Consider the following 26,673-nt stretch of genomic DNA (forward strand, 5'->3'; position numbering starts at 1 on the left):
CAAGGGGCAATATGAGCGGGCAGTCTGAGCCCTTATAATGCGGAGAAATCAAGTCTCAGTAGTTTGTCGTTATGAACGCAGCGCAGACGGACCCTGAGAAACTGCTTTCATGGATTGATTGATTGGTTGATTGGCATTTGATTTTTTTTAATTTTTCAAATCAGAGGATTCTCCTTTTTTCATGTGCCGTGGTTAGTAGCCTATATTATATCAAAAACTGTGGATTATTTTTTGGGATCGAGGATTTTTGGAGGTGCGTCTTTATTTTGGAGTTGAATGAGGATATTGATTTTTTACAGTTAGCCTACGCCTGGGTCAAGGATCCGGAGAGGGGAATTAACCTTTCACAAGGTGGAAATATTAGTCTAATTGGACCCCAACTCCTCTTTCTTGCCGCTGAGTCCAATATGAAGTCTGTCACTGTGTGGGTGTGCGTTTACAGCTTTCTTCTGCTCCTAGGTGAGAAATGAAATATGGAGAAAAAAATGTATAATGAACATTATGTATGAATGCAGAACACATACATATTGACATCAATAATTATTGGTATGGAACATTTTTATATTTGGTAGATGCGCATCTACTTTTCTGAAGCAGGACTTGTTTGAGGGCACAAGGTTATTCCGTTTTTTTTTTTTAAAGGGGAAAAAAAGATGTGCATTGAAATGCTGGAGGGCGTTCACGTTACAGTCGGATGGTTTGATTAGATTATGTTTAATTGTCACCCACAGCTGCAGACTGAACTTGTTCGTCGCAAGTGAATCATTTGTATTGAACTCATTAAACCAGCACAGATTTCCTATTCAAGAGCTCATTGTTTTAACAGCACAATGTGGCGTTTAGTCAGTAAAGAAAAATCTCTGTGGTCTTTTTCAGTTACACACTTGTATTTGGTCAATATGAGAAAATTAATCGTCCACATCATCCTCATCATCACCTTTATCATCATTAAGACGATTATCATAATCATGTTCGTCGTCAGACGCCGACACTTGCTTTAGCATAACTGGACTGCTAAAACAATTTCACAGTTTAACTTCATGTCACTCTTTTTCTTACCCGTTGCTCTCTGATTCTGATGCAGCATCAATACTCTTCTTCTCCGAGCTCAATGCTCCATTTCACCACAAGGGGTCTCTCTTGTCATTTCAACAGACCGGCCTGTACTTTGGTTTGTGTGAAGGAGGTGTGTTTGAATCTTAACTTTTGTCAAACGGCAACACCTTAATCTCTGCTCTGTGGATCACTGTTTACTCATTGTAAATTTCTGGGTACCAGATGTCAGTTGAGTGTAGGTCTTGATTAGGTTCTGTGCTGATATTAGATCTTTGATGGTCTTGATCGAAAAATACTTAATAGGAGAATAAGAGGTGCAAGCTTGTTTGGTTTGGCAACCTCAGATGCACTAAAGTGAGCACAGGTAAAGTATTGAATAAAAATTAAATTAAAAAACAAGATTATGAAACTCCAATGACCACATGGAGATAAATTATGGGCAGATTCCATAGGAAAATTAAGGATTTAGGTGTCTTGCTAAGATGTTTTGGCATGCATAGACATGCTATCATACGCCAACAAAACCTGTTTTTTGCTCCCGCATCCAACCTGTTGCATCAAAAGAAAGAAAAAACAAAAAACAAAAATGAAAGCACCTTTGTAATATTTGTTTGAGTATTATAAACACACACACACACACACACACACACACACACACACACACACACACACACACACACACACACACACACACACACAAACACACACACACACACACACACACACACACACACACACACAAACACACCCAACTGACACCTCAATTTACAATCTCATTTTTCTTGACACCCCCACCTTTTTCTCCTCATCCCCACCTAGATAAAGCAGCAAGTTCCTGGGATGGTCCCTCACCTTTGCCTGTGTCCGTGTCTAACAGTGCTCCCGGATCTCCAGGCACTGAGTCTGGGCCCGGAGCTCAGACAGAATGGGTGGACTGCATCCAGGCAAGTGACATGTGCAACCAGAACCCTCACTGCAGCTCTCGGTACCGGGTGATGCGCCAGTGCCTTGTGGGCAAGGAGAAGGAAGCCATGCTGGACAACAACAGGGAGTGCCAGGCTGCCTTGGAAGTGCTTCTAGTTAGTCCTTTGTATTACTGTCGCTGCAAGAGGGGCATGAAGAAGGAGCTACAGTGTCTGCAGAACTACTGGTCCATCCACATGGGACTGACTGAAGGTAGGAGGCAAACACTTTTACAATTCAATCAAATCAAACTTATCACATACTAACACATCATGCTGATTCTTTGTAAAACTACAAATTAATTTATGGAATTAGCACTTGCTTTTTTCATGTTTTTACCAATCATCCTATTATTATCCTATCAGTGTTTCATTTGTTTCCCTATGTATTCCCTCTGTGGCTGTGAAATCAGCTTACAACATGCTCAGTGGTGTTATAACTGAGTATGTTTTGCTTTACAAGAGCTTCATATTGTAAGATAATTACTTGATTTCTTAACTTCAGTAACCTTTAAAGTAAGAGACTGAGAACACAAGTCGTCGAACAGCCAACTGGGACTTTATTGAAGATGCAGCAAACATAGCAGACACCAACAACGAACATCGAAAAACAGTGAATAACAGCCCGACCTACGCCCCCTTCATACTCTTTATACTACTGTTTGGCGTGTCAGCGTCATTTGTTATTGTGTGTGTGTGTGTCAGGTCAACCTGACCCAGCGTGTTTCAGCCAAGATTCGGTTTCCTGGAAGCCTAACAACTTTCTTGTAAGTGTTGGCTTCCTGATCTTCTTTGGGGGTATCGATATGGTAAAAACAACTCCTTAAAAAGGCTTGTTGCGACATCCCCAACTGGTACAACTATTGACCTTTCGTCTCTCTTATTGTTCTCACATTTTACTATGATGCACACATATCTGCCTCTACAATATCACAACACAACAAGTGTACAACAAGATGCATGTGCATTGCAGTAAATCATTTATCTGTGAATATACGCCATACCTCTATTGATATTAATGAGCAATCTTCAGCTTTACAACATCTATTTTAGATGAATCCTCCAATCTCAAATGCAAGTATAGTTTCCGAGCAAAGATGAGAAGGATGCACACCACACCCTTTGTTGATGCCCTATTCCCTGATGCACTCTTATAGTGATACCCAGAACCTCTAATGAAAAATATATGCTTTCCTACTTTCCTCACCCTTTCTAAGGTAATGGGGCTATAATGGGATTACATTAGGTAGACCTGTTATGGTAGACCTATTGGTTTTCACTTAAAGTGTTCCATATTACTATGTAATTAAATTACAATTGTATACCTCAGTGGTCCTTATGTGCCCACTTACGTAGGACATAAAATAGCACTCTTGTTGTAACTTCTGGTTTTTACATTGCAATCCATTTAGAGGGCATAAAGAAGCCCCCTGGACTGACATTACTCTTTCATCCATCCTTAAGGGTGAAAAGTACACAGTGTTTCATATTAAGACAAATATGACTGAATCGGAGCTGTTGTAGATGCCATGCCCCAGGGATCAGGCCTAAGGGGGACTATTACCCAAGAGTGACTGCTCTCCACACTTGTACACATGGCCAGTTCCACAGTCCGAGTCTCTTATGTCAAAGAAACATCACTCGCAGTGATGCCGTGTAAACATGGAGGACATAATGTACTCAGCTGTTTTGACACGTGGGGTAGTGGTGGAAACGTTACAAAGACTCTGAGCTTTGAGCATACTGGGCTTTTGTGTTGTGATCCGTGAAGTGATTCGACAGGCTGACTGCTCATAGCACCAGCTACACTTCATCAGACTGATGGCAGCAGAGGGTCCCTGACATGAGTTCAAGGGAAATGTAATGACATGGATGCTCCCCAGGCCTTCTGTCTCTTTCCCTGTCTTTCCCCTCTTTTCTAACACTTTCTCCTTTCTGCTCTCTCGGTCTTGGCATGACTTTTTCTTTCTTTCCCCTTTCTCAAGAAATAACTGCATCAGTCTGGAATGTTTGTGTTTTTGAATACGTCATGCAAGTTGTATGGCTGTCAAAGATAGAGACCTCCTGGGCCTGGAGTATGCCCTCCACAAAGTTTCTTTATGAAGAATGCTTCTCAGCAGTGTCCCGTTTTGGCCCTGTCGCCCTCAGAGATAAAACCCGCTTTAACACAAACGAAAAGCTCTTACAGTGCAGCTTTAATCTAATCACGATCCATTGTGCAGTCAAGCAAGCTTTTGTTAACGGGAAACAATCTATGTACAACATCCATCTCTGGAAACAAACACGAAAGGCTGAATCCCAACAGACCCTCTCGAAATGGTGCTAAACCACTTTAAAAATCATTTGCTCACAAAATGGGGAGGTTTCAATTGTTGTAGTGGTATGGTTAGATAACATGTAATGCGGCTTAGAAAGTTGTATTTCACTTCTGTTAATATGGAGACATGAAGAGAGCAAGAATCTATGAGACATAAAAGGAAAGCTAGGAACTAGGCGAACTGAGATTTTAAAAGGCCTGTGTAATTTTTACTGATGTGATAAGCTCTGTTTGAAGAATAGGCTGGTTGATGGCTTTAGGACAAACATATTTCATCACTTTGCACATATGGGCACTTTCCCGCGACGTAAAGCCAATATAAAGTGTAGAAAGCCATATAAAAATCTCACACTAGCGAGAACTTGGTGTGCTGCCTATGACCCATATTGACCAGGGGCAGGAAGTTGGCTCCTTAAACTTGAGGGCTAAACCATTGTAGCTGTACTCAGACCAGCCATCCACAAACAGCGCACAGATACCCACTGCCTCAGGCAAGGTTATCTCACTACCTTAGTGTATACCCTTGATTTCAAATACAGAAACAAATAAATGTAATAAACAGTTCAATAAGTTTACCACTGAGCATTAATAAATATGTAGCCCTAAAGTGGACATACAGTCAACAGGAAAAAAACAAAAAAACAACTAATGGCTTTAATTCTAATTACATCAACATGATAAAGGCTCTTTATATGCCATTTTGAGGATGTGAACTTAAGCTTTTCAGATGAGATGTTAGTGTTGGAGCCTCTTGAATCTAAGAGGGATATAGATAAACACATAAAATTTGAGTAAGAAGCGTATCTCTTTTGAACAGGGGCATCAGAGAAGTGTTTGACCATGTCTTCTTAATATGCTTACAAACTGCACAGCAGAAAATTCAAGGGCATAGCTTTGGTTTTTAGAGGTTCTCGGAAAACATGATATAAATGTGACTTGCTGCATTTATATACATGTGCACCTCTTGAACTTGGTTGGACTTGGATGTTTTCATATTCAGACTGCACATTTTTCATGTGTGAATGAAGTAGATTGCTTCAGGAACATCAATTGAAGTACTCACATCAAAGATAATATTTCAAATGTGCACATTACTGCATCCCTCTATCGAGAAGAGATCTTTATTTCCCAGACGATAAGGGCTTGCCATCTGAATGACCATAACACATATAAGTGCCACATGGATCAGTTCAGGGGCTATACTTGAAGTGATATGAAGACAATTCAGACATTCAAAATGGTCTTGGCATGGTTTAGGTCTTCAAACTCACTACTCTGTTGCTTCGTTTATCTCCCCTTTCGCTTCAGAAACAAAGCTGTTGCATTAGCACCTTAAAACAATAGTAAGAACTTTATATTCTAACTAATGATAACTATGATTCTCTCAAATTTTTGTTTTTTAATGTATTAACTTTAATAAATATTTGAGATTTTGAATTATGGGATGACGTTTTGAATGAATAATAATAATAATATTAACAATAATAATAATAATAACAATAATAATAATTAAAGCTGCGAGCAGCGTTGGGCGGGACCTCGCCCCCTTGCGCAAGTTGGGCCGCGGCGAAGCGGAAAGGTTTCTGTCAGGTGCATTTAGACGCATTCAGACCCGGGAATTTATTGGACACTGCAATAAGTAGATACACGTTACACACACGATCTCTCTCTCTGTCTGTGTAGACATTTAGACTGAGCAACTGAAATGAACTGCCACTTGGATGAGTCAAACAGGAGAGGAAGTTATTTCCAGTGAAACCTGTAGATATGTTTGTAGTTCATGCTCATGTAATTCGTGTTTGATCTAGACTTTGACAGCAATGTCAGTGAAATAGTTGACAGACTGCACAGATATCTAAAATCATAATAAAACAGTCAATAAACTTGAACAAGAATCAGAAAACTTCCTTATCAGGTATCATGACAAGTTTTCTCCACTGGGTGGCACACTAAGACCACAAATGAACCTGGCTCAGCCAACTGCATACACACACACAAAGTCGTTGCCATGGTAGTTAACGACTGCAGAGCATGCACAGACAGAATGGAGATTCAGGATTGAATGGGAGAGGAACAGGGTGCACATGTGGGGCCGCAGATCAAAAAGTATAAAACATAGCCAGACCAAATAACACACATCTATAGATGAGACTTGTGGCTACATTTTGACGTTTGAATGAAGTCTATATCTGAAAGTATGCAGGAATAATATATATATTTTGAAAAAGCCTGAAAAATCGTCCAAAATCATACATTTAAAGGCAAACTGTGCACTTCCTGTTGGATTTAGGTCAGTGGTGTCAGTGCGTGATTTGTAGGTCTTGATAAGACAAACAATTGAGTTTTGGTTTGATCTTTCTATGACATTCCTATCAGGCGTAGTGGCCGTTTTACTGCTTCTAGGTGGCGCTAGAGAGTTCGACGTTGTTTGTTTTTCCATTTTATTGAACTTATGGCCAGACCTGATGTGCATTCCAAATTTGGTGAGTTTTGGAGCAGGTTTAGGGGGTCAAATTAAGGCGCAAAGAGGCGGTTGAAGAAACATAATAATAAATGGCACACTAAGACCACAAATGAACCTGGCTGAGCCACACACACAGTCGTTGCCATGGTAGTTAACGACTGGAGCGCATGAGAACAGAGCATGCACAGACAGCAGTACGGATTGAATGGGAGAGGAACAGTGTGCGCATGTGGGGCCGCAGATCAAAAAGTATAAAACATAGCCAGACCAAATTACACACATCTATAGATGAGACTTGTGGCTACATTTTGACGTTTGAATGGAGTCTGTATCTGAAAGTATGCAGGAATAATATATATATTTTGTAAAGCCTGAAAAATCGTCGAAGATCCCACATGTAACGGCAAACTGTGCACTTCCTTTTGGATTTAGGTCAGGGGTGTCAGCGTGTGATTTGTAGGTCTTGATAAGACAAACAATTGAGTTTTGGTTCGATCTTTCTATGACATTCCTATCAGGCGTAGTGGCCGTTTTACTGTTTCTAGGTGGTGCTAGAGCCGTTTAACTGTTTCTAGGTGGCGCTAGAGAGCCCATTTTGGCACTTTTGGGTTAATTTTTCCATTTTATCAAATTTATGGCCAGACCTGATGTGCGTGTTGAATTTGGTCTGTCCTGGAGCATGTTTAGGTGGTCAAATTTAGGGTCAAAGTGGCATTAGACTCTCCTCCCATTCATTGTCTATGGGAGCTTTTTGGCGAGGGTTTTTGGGCACTTGACCTTTGAGGGCTTCTAAAATCCAAACCGGACGAGTAATGAAAAAGTTGTTCAGATCGTTTGTGCAGCAGGGTGTGCTAAGTCAGCTATTTAAGTTTGAAGCCGCCATGATGAACGCCCTCGGACAAGATAACGTTTGTAGCAGGCCAAGAATCGTCGAAAATCCCACATGTAACAGCAAATTGTGCACTTCCTGTTGGATTTAGGTCAGGGGTGTCAGCGCGTGATTTGTAGGTCTTGATAAGACAAAAAATTGAGTATTGGTTTGATCTTTCTATGACATTCCTATCAGGCGTAGTGGCTGTTTTAGCGTTTCTAGGTGGCGCTAGAGAGTTCGACGTTGTTTGTTTTTCCATTTTATCGAATTTTTCGCCAGACCTGATGTGCGTTCTGAATTTGGTGAGTTTTGGAGCAGGTTTAGGGGGTCAAATTAAGGCGCAAAGTGTCGATAGAATAATAAAAAACGATACAAATTCAATAGGGTCCTTGCCTCCAGGCAAGGGCAGGACTCCTCTGGAGTCCTCGCCCTCTTGCCTTTCGGCTCGGTCCCTAATAATTTGTATGGACCTGGATGAAAGGCAGAAATATATCATGATCTACTTTTTATTAGTAATTTATAGATTGAAAATTATGACTTCAACATGTTTTCTGCAGAGCTTTGATTCAAAAGCACCTGCAGTTTGGAGACAGTTATGGTCAAAATTGATGACAATTCTTTTTTAGAAAGGCACAAAAAAACTGTACCACTTGACCTTCTCTCATCCCTGCAAATGTCAGAGAAAAGAAAAATAGGACTAAAGTAAGGGATAGCAATTCAACTTTCAGTTTCATATCAGAAATTAAATTAAAAAGTGTCCTATTGATTGACTTTTCAGTTCCAGTTTTTTAACCTTCTTGTTTTCATTTCAAATTGAAAATAACTGATAGCCAACTGAAAAACAGTTTTCCAAGACTGAAGTAGTTCATGGCATTGCCTGATTGCCATGGGAGCACGTAAAACAAGAAAGAAATATGCCATGCTACTTTGTATGTGAGATGTGTGTTGATTATTGCTCAAACTGAACACCAGCATCCAAACATCAGCATAACTTATTCCCAAGATAGTGCACACGCAGAGTGATTAAATAAATCCTGTTCATACCTTTGTCCATGTTGATTTAAAATATCATGCTTATTTGAAAGTAAACTGAAGAATCTACACTCAGACTGAAAAGACAATCTTTCAATCATCAGCCAAGTCAAACCAGGCCTGCCAAAAATAGGCCCTGGTGGAAAGGCCCTTAAACTGCAGTGTATCTTGAGCTGAAACTGTAAATTGCAATGGTAATAAATAGCAAACAAAGTTCAGACACTTAAGAGCAGGATGAGTGTCTCCAAGAAGACGACTGCATCTTTGAAAGGTGTTTCAAAGTTGACAATTTGGGTGATGAAACAGCGCATTGTTGCTGAGAAAATACTTAATACAGTACAAAGTGCCTAATAGTGACAACAATGACTCAGTACCATCATCAATTGTTGCTTGATGTATCTTCTTGAAATACCAGCAGAAAGCATTTTGACACATTTCAGCAGGCGATGGCAGCTACGTTCTTACATCATTTTAAATTTTAAACACATTCCTCACCAGTGTGAATCTGTTTCAATAACAAGTCCCCGCAGCTATAATGTGGGGGTCAGATCTTCTTCTTGATCGGTATACTGCAACCTGCCTTTAGGCAACTGTACTGCACTGTTTAGATTAAAAATTAAAAAGAACCTCTGCTAAAGGGTATTATAATGCCATTCTTTGAACCATCAGCATTGGTGCTAATGATGACTTGTTAATTGGGTTTTCTAACAGAAAATGGCAGCTGAATTCAATGCATCAATGCAGCCATCCTTGATGGATAATCGGTGGTTTCTGCCCTGAATGAGCTGGTGTTGGTGTGAAGCATTGAGGTCTAGCAGTTTAAATCTATAAAAGAAGTAATTACTAAACAAGATACATTGGCTGCTGCACACAGGGATATTGTATAAGCAGCTGCAGTTCTTTTTCAATTGTGCCCTGGTCCTTGTGCATATAAGCCTCGCAGGTTTGCAGAGGAATTGGTCATTTAAATGATAAGTTCCATACCTCCAACACAAATTATGTCATAGCCTTAGCTATGAAACCACAGCCCGGCTCTTAAAGGAGGAATCGAAGATCTTTTGTGAAGACCGTTCAGAACAGTTTAATTAGCTGAGCCAACTTTCACTACAGAGAGAAAAAAGGGAGCTCCACCAGTGCTCCACACTAGTCTTCCCAGCTTATTGTGAGCGGAGACTGTATCTTTACATGAAATCACCAGAATACCAGAACATTTTGTAGAATGATTTATTTTCTCCATTTTCATGGATGTCAGCGTTGCAAAGGTCACCCTCTGAATATGTCACTATATCATGCTAATATTGCAAGTTGGCCCCTAATGCTGTGGACGTTTCAAGAAATGGACAGTGTGAGAATGCTGTGAACTCTATGATGGACTAAGGCAGGGAAGAAGAGAAATGGAGAGAGCGAGAGAGAGGACAGGAGGTGAGGACAGGGCAGCAGATAAATAATGAGGGGGGGGGGGGGGAATTTAAGAGAGAGATGGAGAAACCTGAAGAAAGAAAGAGCGAGAGGGAGAAAGTGAGAGTCATGGGGGGAAACGACAGAGGAGGGGAGGTTACAAAGGTACACAGTATTCCTGGGTGAAACCATCATTACTATGAGCAATGGTAGCAGTCACCGGCCATTACCTTAGCCATCCACTGTCATAAGCAGAACATTTTTCCAGCCTGCCCCGCATGTCAGGGGATAGGGGAAGCTGGCTCCTGCATGCTGAATATGTCCTCTCCACTTTCTCCCTCCCTGTGCTGGAGGCCCAGCCGACACTCGTGCCTGTCGGCTGGTGGCTACTTCATCATCAATGGAAGGGACCTGTCGATAGCTTCTGGATGTGATCAATAAGGTCTTTCATATCTTTCCCCTCCTCGTTCTTTTCATCCTTTCCTCTCCCTTTTTATCTCTTGTCCCAAAACGCGAAAAAAGATCAGTGAAATATGATGACAAAACAGGCACTGTTTTTCCTTGTAAATCTGTCTAATGATTTATATACTGTAATGTGAATGGCCTGAGATGACTCCCATTCACGTGGAGGCTGGTATAGAGTGTGACAGCACGACTGAAATGAGGGCCAGGTAACGGGGTTTAGATTAGCCTTTTATAGCAGAGTGAGTTCTCAGCACCTCTCCATCAGATGGGAGGGTGAGTGACGGGCCATTCTGCTCAGTGAATACTGTCATGATGCAGGCATTAAGACTCACAACTGGCAGAAAGATTCACAGCGGTGCTGAATGAATGTGCATTGTAGAAGTCAACTACCAGACCCAGCGGCTGTCATCACAGCATGGCTACCTTTTTCTCTCTCTCTCTCTCTCTCTCTCTCTCTCTCTCTCTCTCTCTCTCTCTCTCTCTCTCTCTCTCTCTCTCTCTCTCTCTCTCTCTCTCTCTCTATCTGTCTTTCTCTCCCCGCATCATTAATTAAAATGGCTGCTTGTTGAAACAAGTCAGGTGAGATTATTATTTAACGCTTTCTCAACAGTTAAATTAATTATTTAGGTTATCGTCTCTCAGTTACCTATCATGTTTACAGTAAACATTTTAGTTGTTTAACAACAACCAACTCTTGTAAATTTGTAACATCCAAAGTAATGAGGTCTTCTATTCACTAATTTTGATATCAAATGTAAAATTGTTAGGAGAGGCTAATATTCTGAGCTGCACTGCTTTTAATGTTCTCTTCAATATGCTGCTATACCATAAAACCACAATTTTTTCTGAAAGTTTTGCAGGATTTACACCATATTCAACATTTAATACCTGACACCAGGTATTAAAATGCTGATTTAGGTAAGCGAGTGTGTAACTATTCATATTAACTTTACATTTGCATAGCCAAAGGGAAGGCTTGAAAATTTCAGCACTCATTTTCTCAGCTGTGTTTGCCCACCAAGCCACGCTGGATTGGAATTGTGACTTGAAATATTATTGTGGGCTAATCCAATATGCTATTTGTATGGCTTGAAATTGAGTTTAAAATGTCAATATCACTTCAGTGAGTCGTTAACTGAATTTATGCTTCTACTTGTGTTCTGTGCAGCCAAATTCAAAGAAGGATGCATTTAAGGTATCACTTTACTTTATCTTCTCTTTATTAAAATGAACACATTACGGTAGCAACGATGAATGCGCTTTATAAAAATGTAATAAATTCCCATATGCCAGTGTTTCCTCTGATACACAAGTGTGTTTTGAGAAGCAATTTAAAGAGGTGACTGCTCTGGCTGGCCAGATCTCTGACAGCTCATCTGCAGGCTTTGAGAGCTCTGACAGCAAATGCTCAGTCACCTTTTGTTACAATTCAAGTCCATGCAACAACCAACAGGGCTTGGCAGAGGACCTCCGGCTGTGCTGTAGGCTGCTCAGGCTGTGCTAAGCTTTCTTTGTATGTAATTAATATAAAACAGAAGTTGTGTTGTTATTATTCATAATGAAAGTAATATGTAATATGTAACTGGAGTATTTGGAATTTTTTTACAACATTGCCTGCAGCTAAAAGAGGACAATATAAAAATCAATACTAAATAGGAACACAATCAGTACAGGGCACCTTTAAAAAAACAAAACAAGGTGAATGACAGTTATTAAAATTGACTTTGCTTTCAGCCGTAAAGGGGTTACCAAGAATGTCACTAAAAAATCCATAGGACAGTTTCCATCACCTCAGGAGTTTAGCTTCATTGATAATGCATGTGAAAAGGATGAGTGATGGTGTCTAACAGCTTCATAAAACCCCTTATGGCAAAGGAGAGGACTGTGAATCCACTTAAAAGCAGTATTATTCTCATGCTGTAACTAGGGGAAGGCCTGATTGTCTGTCTGAGCCGTTGCCGGTCATTCTCCATACTGTCACAGCAAATGGAGTCAAACGGAGGCTTAATTACAGCGATAAGTTGTTGCCCTGCAGCTAAAAACATCTTATCACTAAATAGCTGGGAAGAATTTTCTATTACTTGATGAATGCATAATTGGGTCCAGGGTGACTGTCAAAGAGCAAGTTTTTTTTTAGTACAACAAGACCTCCTACTTTTTTTCACATCCTAAGGGCTTGAGTGATTATATTTGTTTTGCAATTTTGTAATTCAACATGGCTTGTAACATCCATGTAAATAAGCTTTTAAAATTCCTTGACTACAGCAGCTGTTGTGTTTTATAGGATCATCACAGTACATACTACTCAATTTGCAAATTAAATTAAAAGTGTTTTAAACAACACTGTTTAATTCCTGGCTGATAGTGCAGTAAGGCTCCCCCACATCGAAAGACACTGCCTGAACAAGATGGTATGCAACCTCATAACAAGATATTTGCTTTTGGATGTATTTCCTGTTGTTCTGTTCAGTACAAAGTGCTCTTGGTGTACTGGACGAGGCATTACACTTTTCTGTGGAATATTCGCACCTTACTGAAATACACAATAGCCATGACTCCTGCTATGAAAAAAGACATGAAAGGAGGGTTAAAGGTGGTTGTTTGCAGCGTAAGTGGTAGTCTTGAACTCTTGAGAGGCTTCTGAAGCACTATAGCTTCAGAAGGTGATTGTTGTAATTAGACATACTAAGAGATCTTAGAGTCTGGAAGGCTCTCAAGTCTCTCTCTTGACTGAAATGTGAAAGACTAACATCAACAGAGATGAGGATGATGCAAATCATGGTGAACAGGCAGAACTCGACTTTCAAACAAATTGATCTTTGCGCACATTTTTCGATGACCAAGCAAAAAAGACAAACAAGAAAAGCACATACAGTCAACACTTCGAGGATTTAGGTAATTTTCTGTAGCTCTCTCTGTCACCCTCTTTGTGTTTCTTCTGTGTCCCTTTTCCAATTTCCTTTCTCTCAATCTTTCCTTTTCTCTCTTTTGTGTCTCTGGTCTGACTTTCCTCAGATTTTTTTTCTCCTTCTCAAACACATATACAATCCTCAGCTGTGCCAGATGTCAATAGCTATATGTGCTCAGAGAATGGCCAGCTGAGCTGCTCTATCTTGTTATGATTGTCAATATTGATGTAGAGGGGAGATGTAGAACTACACATAAAGCAATGACTTTGCAGTTGTACACACACCTGAGGTTGGTTTTCTTTATGCTATGGACAAATGATTGAAACTTCCCATTAATTATTTATTCCTTTTCCCTGTAATTACAGTTTAGTCATTCACTTTTACCGTGTGCCAGTCTAAATGTATGCATTTTCCTTTCAGTTTTAATGCACAAATTCAACTTTTACAACTTGCATTCCACTTTTAGTGAAGTATCATTGCACAGCAGATGCTATCAAGGCTTTGATTTCTTATTTCTGACTCTTATTTGATGTTTAAATATGTTCACAGGAGACATAAAAACACTGTAATGTATGTACTGGTAAACATGGGCACACAAACATATACACACATATAAATAAACTTTCCACACAAGCCTTGCCTATTATCAGAGCAGCTGCAAGACATCATTTTATTAGCCTGCATCATCTGTTTCAAAAGCATCCAAAGAGCACGCTGATAAACTAAATGTACTGTATCTATTGATTGGATCTACTGATTGGTTGTCCAGGCGGCGCAGTCTTCTACCAACAGGTTTCACATTTTCTCGTAGCAGCGGGCCTCCAAGCCTTTCTCACAACACCCTCACTGTGTTTCTGTTGGGATCCGAATGCGAAGCTATTACACACTAGAGGGTTTGTCTCAATCACACCGAATGGCTATGAATTTTAAATGAGGGATTAGGGCCTACAGAGAAGCAGACACATGGGAGAGACTCAGTCAGTTAAGTGCTAATTTGATTTTTTAAATTCTTTGCTCTGGCAACATATTGTTAGCAGGGAAGATACATTGCTTGTGCTTTAGTCCTTTAATTGCATCCCCAAATCAAACCATATCAGCGAAAAAATACTCTTTCCAAAAGAAAATGATTTAACCATGATGAACATCCTGATTTCTCTATGACACATTTACTAATCACTCACAGTGAGTCACTTGCTGGTCAGCCAGTCCATTACTGGGAAATGACAACATTACAGTAAAAAAATGACATCTCTTTAAATCTACAACCTGCATTTGGCAAATCCATTAAAATGAAAGATTAAATTATACTTATTACAAGTGTTGCTATTATTGAGGGTCAAAAAAGAAGTCACAAACCAGATGCACTTTCTGTTTTTGTGTGTTTTCCAGGTTATTGGAGCTAAAGTACATGTTTTTTAATCATTATCTCTAATGATTGTCCCTGTTTCTGTTTCGGTCTCTCAGAAACACTGCTCTGCTCTAGGGAAGGTAAAGTGCAAAGCAGGTAATTTATTTCAGTGACACTGAAAGTTTGTCATTCTTGCTATTGTTTCAGGTGGTGACATTGATGACTCATCCCCGTATGAACCTGTGGCACCCAACCGACACCCTGACGCGTTCCGCTTGGCTTCCATCTCCTCGGGCATGACAGGTTTGATCTTAATAGAACCCTTGGTAGTTGATCAAATGAAAGAAAGTATGATGTAGATATTTGCCTGAGATGATGCAATAGAGGTTTCTTTGGGATAAAAAAAGTGCAGTGGTCTAAAGAGCCTTTGTGGTCAACTGATCTTCTTTTAATGGCATTTCACCAGTCAACTGTCCTTGGCCTTTGAATGAATTGGGTGCCTACTGTTTGATCCATCTTGTAACATATGAGGGTTGTTGTGGGATTGTGAGGCAAACCGTATTCCTTTAGAGTACAACCCTACATTTTTTTCCCGGCTATTGATTTTGCTTTCAGTTTGATTTTCTCTTTGGTTTACTAATTAAACGGCCTAGCAATCAGCAGGGGAGCTATAGCTTGCTATTTAATTCAGTGGTTATTACCATCATGGTATCACTCATCAATGCAGATCTTATTATAAAACACAGCTACATTGGTTAATGCAGTGCAGAGAAACAAGTTGTACCATAGGTGTGATTGGACACAGGAGTGATGCCTGTCCAATTGCCAGAGCTACAGGCTACAGTTACTTGAAAATGTGTTTGCTTTCATCCAGTTCTGACAGAAATTTCCTGAGGATGTTCTCTTCCATTTTTTTCCAAAAGCAATCTACAAACACTGAAGACAGAACATTTCCCTTTTCTCTTGGCTGATGTATCTTGCTTTGTTTTATTACTGGGAGGTACAAGAAAGACACGCTTTTTTGCATAATCCCCTTAGCTTGAAATCAGCAGTGTATCACTTGTTTTTGAAAAGACGCTTGTTTGATATTTTGAAAGAAGGAGAGATTACCAATATAAATATGAAAAAGTGCAGGCTTTGATTACATTAGAGTTTTGGAAAATGATGACAAACTGTCTTCCTTGCTTTAAGTGCATATTCATCTAGAAAGCATTTAGAAAGTGCAAAGTTGCACAATCCTCAAAATGTATTATTTTAATTACACAAAATGTTTATAAGGTGCATTTTTATTTGAAGTCTGCATCAAAAATATTAATAGGTGATAGATTTATGATAAACAATTGAGAAAGAGTTATGAGTTATGACTGTTTCATTTTATAATTTTGCTGTAGCGCCACCTACAGGGGAATTGCCATCAAGTATTGAGAAGTGCATACGTCTAAATATGGCTGCAATAATGCAGTGTGCTCAAGAATAATGGTTATGTATGTAAAATAAAATGAGGGACAATAGTTATAATTAAAGAATATGCAATATCAAAAAACAAAAAATGTTATGAACTAAATTTGGTAAAACTGGATGACATCTGTAGGAGTTGGTAGTTTTGAGATGCCCTGCTAACCAACAGTCAGTCTAAATAATAGTCAGAGTTCAGTTATTTATCTTTAGCCTACCAATGTATGAGTTTAATTGTGCTTATGTAAAAAAGAAAAAGAAAAGAAAAAAGAGTACCATACAGTACACCTAGACATATTAAGACACAACAGGGGACTCATTGCTGTATCCATTTTGCTTCAGCTGTTTCCTCCATTCTCTCCAAGGTGAAATATTGGATTTGCGCTCCGAAATCTGTTTTGCCGCAAGCTTTCCTCATTATTTATCATTCCTGTGGACAGAGTAATTGATCGTGGCACTGAGAGTAAACCACAGGCAAACAGATAAGTAATTACACACTTGTTTTATGGAAATACTTCTCTCTTCGATTACTAAACCACACAAAAGTGTTCATAATCACGTCTATAAATGTTAAACTGTAAGGGGAACCAGAGAATATATGATATCTGGTTAGTTGATGAGGACAGGGGAACGTATACTCTCCAAGAGGAAAGGTAGGAAATTGAAAAATAATCTCTGCTATTTTACAAGTTTTTCTTTGAAAGATAAGGGACACAACCACACTCACACTGAAGTTAAAATGAAACGGAACATAAGGCGGCTCTGTTTCTGCATCACACCAAGAGATACCTACAAAACTATTTCATACAGGCCTTCTAATGGGACTGTGTCACAACTGTGCAGTCCTACCCGCTCGTTTTTACATATGTAAACTGAACATTTGCATACACTGTACACACTCAGACAATAAGACAGTGAGTCAGGTTCCTGTCCCTTTAATATAGGTAGTGGCTACCCTCATTGACTTTTCTTCAGCAGCTGTGATAGCAACATAACCATGGACAGCTCCTTCAGAAACACTGCTCTAATTTCTGCTTATCCTACACACTACTACTCACACAAAGTTACATCTAGGGCTGACTTAAGTGTCCTTGTCGACAGCAGTGGGCCTTTTGCCCCAAACCTCTTTGCTGGGATTGTGGTAGTGTTCCCTGGAGCCCTGTTCCACATGGACCATGCCTCTCCCCGCTAAATAAATTAGGGGGATGGTAGGTTACTTTGTTTTAAGACAAGTTGGACTGCTTTCAATATCCCCACAATCATAATGCTACAAACACTGACTATTGGCTAACATTGAGAAGCTTTAGAAACTGGACCTTGCCGTATTGCTGTTTTAAATGGACCATCTGTCAAGTTAACAGAATAGCATAACTCCTGACACAGATATTGTAGGCCTGTTGCATGTTTTCTGTTGCACAATTGCAAACAGGCATGCATGCCAGAATACCTCAGCAATTATGTAAGTAAGACCTGGTAATTACCTTACAAAATTTGAAAAATGATGTTCGGCTGCCCTGCCATTGATGTATAATGAGAGCTGGATACAGAGGTGGAGCCTCTTGTTCATGTTCATTTCTATGAAAGATCCCCAGTGGCACCTGTAGCAGAAAAAGCCACTTCCCGCTGTAAAGGAATTACCCAGATGAATGCATACTGCGCACACATGGAGACTTTGGCCAATGGGGTTGGCTAACTTCCGGTTTAGCCCTCTGGCTAACCTGAATGGGGATAAAACGTGTCATCGGGCTCTTCTATACTTTCCAAATGTTATTGGACTGAATTGATCAAATTCTGATGGTGAAATGAATCATTTCACAGGGTTTGTGATACTTAGAAAAAAATGTATCCACCATTTTACATCAACTCCTTTTCCCATGATTGTGTGTGGGAAGAATCCTTTTGGTCCCCCGTCGAACACGGAAGTTGTAATTTCACAGATTGGCCACTATTTCAAATTGGCTTTAAAGCTTGGCTTAGGGCTGTTTGTGACTGCATTTGGCTCCTTGTTGATGATTGGCTCATTCACTTCCACATCTGGCTCCTTCCAAAACACAGAGGTAATCAGATAACCAATGTGTTTATAAAGAAGAGAAGAACAAGTCACTGTAACTGTTTTAACTTAAAAACATCACATTCGGCTTTTCCTGCTTTCTTTCTCTACAGCAGCCTTCTCAGGTGCTTGCTGTAGATTACAGTAGACCACAGCTCCCAGTACAGTGTTGGAGAGCAATGACAACTCCTGCATGGACTACAGCACGGCTTGCACAGTTATGTGATTATGTATGCATTAATTGTTGCAGACAGTGTGCATGCACCTGCAATGGATATTGCACACGGGTCATGGCACGGACCATGCTAAGAGCTTTAGGCTTTGCTATCAGCTAGAACAAACTTGTTCCACATACTATCCATCTAAGTGCTGCATCAGGGAATGATTCTGCCACACTATGACCCAGAGGCTAGATCTGCCCAGTCTGCCACAATCTGGTTTCTGTCATGAAGTGTGATGCTGCATACCTGCCAATATTTCTGAAGTAGTCAAGGTTATTGCTGGGTGTCAGGTCAGAGGATAAGATTATCAGACATCTGGCGCGCAGGTGGTCAAGTGGTTTAGAGCGCATGCCATGTACGCAGCGGACCCCGGTTCGATTCCCGGCCGGCGGACCTTTCAGCATGTCACACCCCCCTCTCTCTCCCGTAATTTGCTGTCTCTCTACTTTAAAATAAAGGCGTCTATGCCAGAGAAAATCTTAAAAAAAAAAAAAAGATTATCAGACATCTGGTAAGGCATCCCAAGACTAAGCACTTTGTAGAGAGAGGAAAGGTTATGTAGTTAATAGAGTCATACCGATAAATCTGCCATGTTGATATATTGTCATTAATTATTTTAAACTCCTAATTATCAATATCAGTGTCAGCCTCAAAAATCCAGTATTGGTTGAGTTATAGAAGCAAATGTGAATAAGACGACACTGACAGCTGACTGGAATTGAATGTGATTACTGGTTACCAGCCAGTGGGAATGCTGAGAGAAACACAGCTCTTCTCCTTGACAGTGACAGCTCTAGTGTGCACAGTCTGGTCAGCCCCCAGGACTAAGACACTAACCCTGTATCTGAAATATGATGATGGTTATGTGTTGTAACTGTAGTTCTCTCAATACACACATGACCTAGTAACAAGTCACCCTTATGAAAAGATGTATTGTCCCTATGAACATATCTGCTGCATACATTATATACAGAGTCAGACATAAAGAATAACAGAGAGAGAGAGAGAGAGAGAGAGAGAGAGAGAGAGAGAGAGAGAGAAAGAGAGAGAAAGAGATGACACAAATGGCTTGTTGCATTGGCTATGAGAACATCCAAAAAGTCTTGCCTCTTCCCAACAAAGACACTAACAGCACTATATGTAAAAGGTGCACAAATAGCACAATGTGTCTCAGTTCAGCCACCATAGAGACCAACTGAACAAGTGACTGAATGAGAGAGAAAGAGACGACTTTGGCCCTTATAATCAGAATCTTAACAGTAGTAGTATTATCAAGCAGTGTTGTGCCTGAACGCGTTCAATGAACGATCATTCATGAACTCGTTCTTATTTTGGGCGAACGTGAACTGAACGTACTGTATTCTGCCTGATGAAAGTTACTGTGAACGCGTTCATTCTGGCGTTTTTGAATGGCGCTCTCTCACAGTTTAACTTCGTTCAAGAGAGTGCCAGATTTCCATAGAGCCTTCCAGGCGAAAACCTGGCTAAAACACAGCGTAAACAGGCCTTAATATGTAACGGAGAAAAAAAACCCAATCTGGCAACACCATTCACCACAGAGTCGCACCGCCCCATGTGTCATCAAAATACGAAGCATGGAGGCAAAAACAAATGAAGGTGAAAGCAGCACCGAGCAGCACTACCTCAGCCTCTGCCTCCACCATTAATACGGCATCTTCGTATGATTACTTAAAACAATTTTGAAATCTGACGCAAAGTTTCAGTATTAAAACTGATCAAATAATTGCTGTCTGTGGTTCTATATGGGCTGTGGCAATAATTTTGAAAAATAATAGCTTGCAGCAATATATTGAAAAAAAAGAACTATGAACTAGTTCATTTTTGAAACTGTGAACTGAACTTTGAACTAGTTCATGTAGAAAGTGAACTTTCCCAACACTGACTTTCAAAATGAGCTCTACTTCAATGACAGAAGCAAATGACATTGCAGCAAATTAAAGGATGTATGAAAGTGCTATTCACAGGAGTTCTCTGTTCAACAACATGAACCTACTGCAAAAACCAAGCATGCACTAGGCTTGCAACAAATCCAATACAGTGCCCCATGATTGAATCAGCCAATCTTATATTACATATTTGATTTTCTTTTTTTCATCTCTAGCAGTAATCATGTCAAAGGATTGATGCAAAAATGTACTTTAGTCTGCTCCTACATGTTTATAAAAACACCAAAATATTATCTAGGAAAACAATCACTAAAATTAGATTTCAAGCCAAAGACTCTTGCACTGCGACAACCTCTTCACTTGTCAACTTGCATTGCTTTTATCTCTTCACTTGTCGTTGTAAAGAAATACATGTATTGTTGCCAATGAAAGAGACTGTTTCCTAAAGAAAGGCACTCACATGTTACTTTTTGCATGTTCATCATTCAAATAATACAGTGTGCTGAGTAGGTCTTTCCCAAAGGAAATCTATTGATAATCAGTTCTTTTGCAAAAACCTCTTTAGTCAGTGTATGAATTGAGCACAATGAATAATATTAATGCATATTTTGCCCGTTATAATCAAATCGGACTACACATCAGTGGGAATCTAACAAAATCAACCAAAAAGATTAAGCATGGGGATGCTACAGGAAGACACATTTGTCTTGTTTACAGTCCCACAACTCCCAATGACAGACAGCTTCTCGCCCCACCGAGTTTAGTTACTTCAGGAAATGAATCATTTTTGGTGCCTGTCGCGTTTGATGCATGCAGAACCTTTTGTTGATGAGGAGTAAGGCAACTAACGATTACTTTCATTATTGATTCATCTGCAGATTATCTTTTTGGATGATTGATTCATCATTTGGTCAATATCGACAAACAGGGAAATAGCTATTACAGTTTCCCAGTGTAAATTGCTTTGTCCAACCAACACTAGAAAATATTTAGTTTACTATAATAGAAAACAGAGCAACACATATTCACATTTGAGAAGCTGGAAGCAGGGAATGTTGGGCATTTTTGTTTGCAGTGTTTTCACTGTGTTCATGGAGCTTGAGTTGCAACTCATAATCATTGTTTTCTTGGTTTCAAGGCAGAGTTGCTGTACAAGTCAATATGCCTCAACATGGGTGGCTGGTTATGTTTTTTAAAACGGGGGAGCAAACTAAGAAAGATGCATAATTGTGTGGGTGGTCTTAGCTGATTTAAAGTTAGGCTGGTTCATTCAACACATGCCAGCCTACCTTTTCCTATGTTATGTTTTCAGTCAGTGGTTGCAGTTAAGCTAAATAGCATGTTTTTCACCTCTATAAACAGTGAGACTCATGTGTATTAACAAACTGTGACTGACAGCCAAGGCATGCTGTGGCAACTCAAAGGGGGGGGGGTCCAAAACTGAGTTGCTGAAAATAGTAAAATAATCATTGATAAAAGCTGCTTATATATAACCACCTGATTGTGGGGACTGTATGATGATACGTTTATTCTTAAAAAGACAAAAAGAAGGATAGAAAAATAACTCTGCTTCCTCTAATTGAATAATGGGTATGCATTTTCTCCACTTGCTCCATTGCTCAGGCGCCTATGTGCCTCAACTCAAATCAATAAGACACCATGCATGAAGAATGTGGGAGAGTATCCTTCCTCCACAGTACACCAGGACTCCCATCAAAGCCCATATGAATGCCATATTACATACAGAATGCAAATACATCATTGACTGTAATTGTTAATATGCTCCACATGAAATATATTCTGTTCTCTTGACCCATCGGTGAGCTAATTAACTTATTAGGAGCAGAGGGCAGCAAAGAATCCTGCATTCAGGGGTCCCTCCAGGAATTAAGTTTAACATCCTTTAGTTAGACCTTCTAACTCTCAGCACTAAGCCTCTCACCTCGCAGCTCAGTGTGCCCACCATCCAATTAAATCCAGAAAGCTATTTCTACAGCTGGGGAAAAAGGACCAGTGCAACAGCCGTGCACCGCATGCTGTTGAAATGCTTGACATTTTCACATTGTCCTCATAATAATTACCATTACTTAGGCAAACACTAAGATCTTTTCGTGCATGCATACAGCAGGGGTTTTTGGTTATTAGGGGTCTGAGAGTATCTGTGTATGTGTTTATTTGTGCATGATTGGTTTTGTATACGCCTGTGATTGTGCCTGTGTGTATTTATATTACTTTGTTTATATGCTTCATTATTCTGTGTGAATTTTCTAATCAGTTTACCCTCAGCCCAGCCTCAGCTTGTCTTTCTGTGGGTCAGTAATGAGAGTTGTTGTTCAAGGCTCACTTAACAGAGACTGTTTGTAATAGTCAGCGTTTTTCTAACAAGTTTGAATTGTACAGCAATGAATAATCCGGAGCATGTTTGTTGTTTTAATCTGTTAGTATGTTTAGTTATTCCCTGCTTTTGCATGTTTTTAATGAACAAAGAAGCAGATTATTGATACAATGTCATGTAGGTTCACCTGAAACACATATCTTGTTAGATTGTTTTTAATACATTATGCATTATTGCCAGTGACGGCTGAAGGAGATAAACAGCATGCATATTAAGACTGAGGAGGCCACTGAGGACACTCAGGCTTTGAATTCCACAAGGAAGCTGAACTTGAAGGCAGATGCTCATAAACAGCTCAAGTATTTAAAAGTGTGTTTACAATGATTTAAAATTCCTTTGGACACCCCTTCCCACCTCTCCTCCCCTCCTCTGTACACATACAAATATGTACACTTCTCTCATCATTTTCATCTCCCTTCACTCTCTCTTATTCTCATGCTGGTTCATTTCTCAGTGATAATGTCATGCTCAGAGGTAAAACTCAGTTCATCCCTTGGAACCGGAACATTTTATGAACTCTGTTGGTCTTCCTCCGATGACGTCTACTTGTATAACTTGCTCAGTAAGGCTTAGGGAGATGATGTTGTAGATCCAGTACAGCCTCTTCCTCCCCTCTGGAAACCACGCTGCGACACAGAGTACAGAGCTAATGACTGATGAGCCCTTTGACACAGAAATGCTTGACATGCTCCTCAGGGTCTGGACTAAAGACTTCCCTAACAAGCTCCCGCACACTCACCCAAGGCCATATTAAATCCAAACTTTGGCACCTTTCCTAATTACTGAGAACATACTCGGAGCCAAGAGCCTCTTCCTAACCTGGGCTGAACTCCCCTCTGCAGCGCAGTGTCCCTCGAGTAAGGGATGATATATGAAATGCAGAATTCAAATTAGGCTGACGGAGAGCAATTACTGGGAAAGGAAGACCCCTTACTCTTTGTGAAAAAAGCATCGAAATCCAGATATATTGTATGTGAATATTTTATCCACTTCCTCTCATTCAGATGTGTTCTGTCCACCTCTGTCACCTCCCTTTCTTTCTCTTTATTTTCTCTCTTTCTTTTTTGACACAGAAACTTCAGTAATTTTCAGTCCCTCTCCTTCTTCCACACTACTGGTCTCTCCTATGTCATTTACTTCTCTGCTTCTTTCTCTCTACACTTCTTTGAATCTCTTTCTTTCTCCTGCTGTGTGTGCTATATGTGCAGAAAGAATAGATGCTTATTTCCACCACATTGCCAGAGAGCCCTATTAAAAGCCTATTTACAGTCAAACGGCAGGATCACGAAGAGCAATGACAGTGCTTAACTGTTGTTGACATCAACTTAATGTTATAGGCCCATTTTCCATATACATGAGGCAGTTGCCAGTAAACAAGATTCGACTTTTTTTGTGATTTCATATTTTGTGTGCGCCTAATTAATTCAACACGTCACATTGCGCATGTAAAACATCTCTGCACATGCTCATATTGGTTCATACAGCAGCCAACAAGCTATAAGTTGCAAGATACGATGAGGAAAACATTGTTTATGAGTTTTCCAGCCCTTAATGACACTGATTGTTCTGTGTTTATAGCATCCATTAATCAATCAATGCATCCGCCTGCCCATCTATCTGTTCATTCACTCTGTCTGTTCCTCACTTGCTCATTAATGTATAGTACAACAGCCAGCAAGGTAAGTTAATAGATATGTGTCAGCAATTGTGATGCTGAGAGCTGTTGATTGCACTGCTGATGGGCTGGGTTAATTATTCTGAGCATGAGTCGCACATCTTTCGTGAATTAGGCTGGATTAATTGAAAGCTCTCCAGCATGTCTCTGTAAGTGGCTGTCCAATCTGTGTCCTCTCGTTTCATTGCTCTATCTGTCATGATCAAGTGCTGTAATCAACTGCTCAAGTCTCCTCTTCCCTCTTAAAGCTTTTTCCATTTTTATGCATCTTGTATCATTAGCTTATCAACCATTCCTTTCTCTTTACATTATGGCAGAATATGTTTGCTGAAAACCTTTGTTGTAATGCACTTGGAAAATCAATTATCAGTCTGTAACACAATACTGCACATTTCCCATCCCACTTCTACTTATATGCCTCCTTCCTCTTCTCCTGCTGCTCTTTGCGATCATCCTTCTTGTGTGTGAGCACGTCAGAGCCATCAAGTTGGCTTTGTGTCTTATGTTTGCCTCAGGACATCTTTTTGGGTTGAGCACCAAATTCAATCTCAGCTCCCCAATCAGTGCTAGTAAAAACCCGTCCATTGCTATAGCCTCAAAAGTGGCTTCAGCCCTCCTTGGTCAGATAAATCTTAGTAGCTCATCCTTCTCCTATTTTCTTTTCATCCTGGACCCCCCAATGACCCACATTAGAGCCTGCAGATGGTCAGGGGAGATTTGGGAGCTGCAATCCATCAATATAATATAGCCTGAACCACTGAACAGCCGCCCCGCTAACCTATCCTCCAGCTGGACCGTTCCGCCCCCCTTCAAGCCTGCTTCAGCCAAGCTTGGCCCACTTTAGTAAAACTTTGGCCTCACCTCATCCTCAGCCTGGTGCCAAAGTCAGGTCTCTTATTGATTCTCATTGTAATCACAGATCAACCCCGGCTTCTCCCACTTGACAAAATGTCTCACATCCAGCTTGTAAGGTTTGATGTGGGTTACTGTCGCATAAGTAAAGGATCTGAGCAGAGTTCTGTCTGCCTCTTCAGTCACTCACTGCACTAACAAGTCTGAATATGTTATGCTGGCAGACATCTGTTGTGCCATGTTTATCCTTTCCTATTATAGAATGCAAAGATGAACAACTTTTTCATATGAGAGAATGATGTATTATTTGAGAATGTGTTATAAAAAGTTAACACCCCTATTATTTAAACAATGAAGGAAAGGTTCTCCCTGGTGGAAAAAAAACACTATTTTGAACACCTACATCAGTTGAACTCCCTTAACTCTCTGCCTGTTTATCAGAGTGCCTGCTACATTTAACCTTGATACATCTAAATGAAAGCCCTGGTTAACGGAAAGCTAAATTTACTGAGCTTTCTTCTTTCAGGGATGAACTCCTGAGATTCTACTTGTGCTATTTTTCAGTGGCAGTGAGCTTTGTTTTATCTGATGTGATCTGAAACTGCAAAATCATTCATTTTGGTGGTTTGCTTATTTTTTCCCCCCCTACTCTTGCAATGTGCTGTGTTCTATGTATCCCCATTTCTAGGATTGATATCGTGCAATGCACCACTTGGAAACAATACAGCATCTCTGGCACACCCCTCTAAAATAAATGGTCTTCTTCCTGCTCCAGGCTGTCTGATAGACACAGAGTGAGATTGGTTCTGTTGAATAAGAGATGAATCTCTCTGGGTGTCACCATGCCACCACGACCTCTGAAATATCATTATCTCCAGGGGAGGGAGGTTAACTTCTCTAATATACCCTGAATACAAGAGAGGGGTGCCACAAGTGAACATGATCCTGCTTTATTACCAGTATATCTCAGGAGAAAGTGTGTTGGTTTTTTTTATTTTTACTGCCTTTGTGATACTGTATATGCTGCATCTCCGAACACCCAAACACACCTAATGACATAATCTGATTTCCAAATATGATGTGCAGCCTGAGGGGTAACTGCAATTTTTCAATTTGTGATTATACTTGAAAATAAAATTAAAAATTAAAAAATAGGGTAACTTCATCTTGCGCTTGAACCATCTAGTAAGTGAATCAATCAGCACTGAATGCATTACAGCAAGGAGTCCTTGAGCTGAACACCTTCTGGACAGATGTTACAGTATTTAGTGTTGTTTCCCACTGACCAGTATTCAC

General features: G+C 40.1%; 1 protein-coding gene across 1 annotated transcript in view; it reads left to right on the forward strand.

Annotated features, from left to right (window-relative positions):
- Nucleotides 1-407: 407 nt before the first annotated feature.
- LOC133978476 (GDNF family receptor alpha-2-like) overlaps nt 408-26,673 on the forward strand; it is a 49,207-nt gene continuing 22,941 nt past the window's right edge. Inside the window, exons 1-3 of the mRNA XM_062416723.1 lie at nt 408-459; nt 1,876-2,232; nt 15,030-15,125. Coding sequence (XP_062272707.1) covers nt 408-459; nt 1,876-2,232; nt 15,030-15,125 — 505 coding nt within the window. The remainder of the gene's footprint in view (nt 460-1,875; nt 2,233-15,029; nt 15,126-26,673) is intronic.

This window comes from Scomber scombrus, chromosome 4 (genome assembly GCF_963691925.1).
Source record: "Scomber scombrus chromosome 4, fScoSco1.1, whole genome shotgun sequence".
In the NCBI taxonomy this organism is placed as follows: Eukaryota; Metazoa; Chordata; class Actinopteri; order Scombriformes; family Scombridae; genus Scomber; species Scomber scombrus.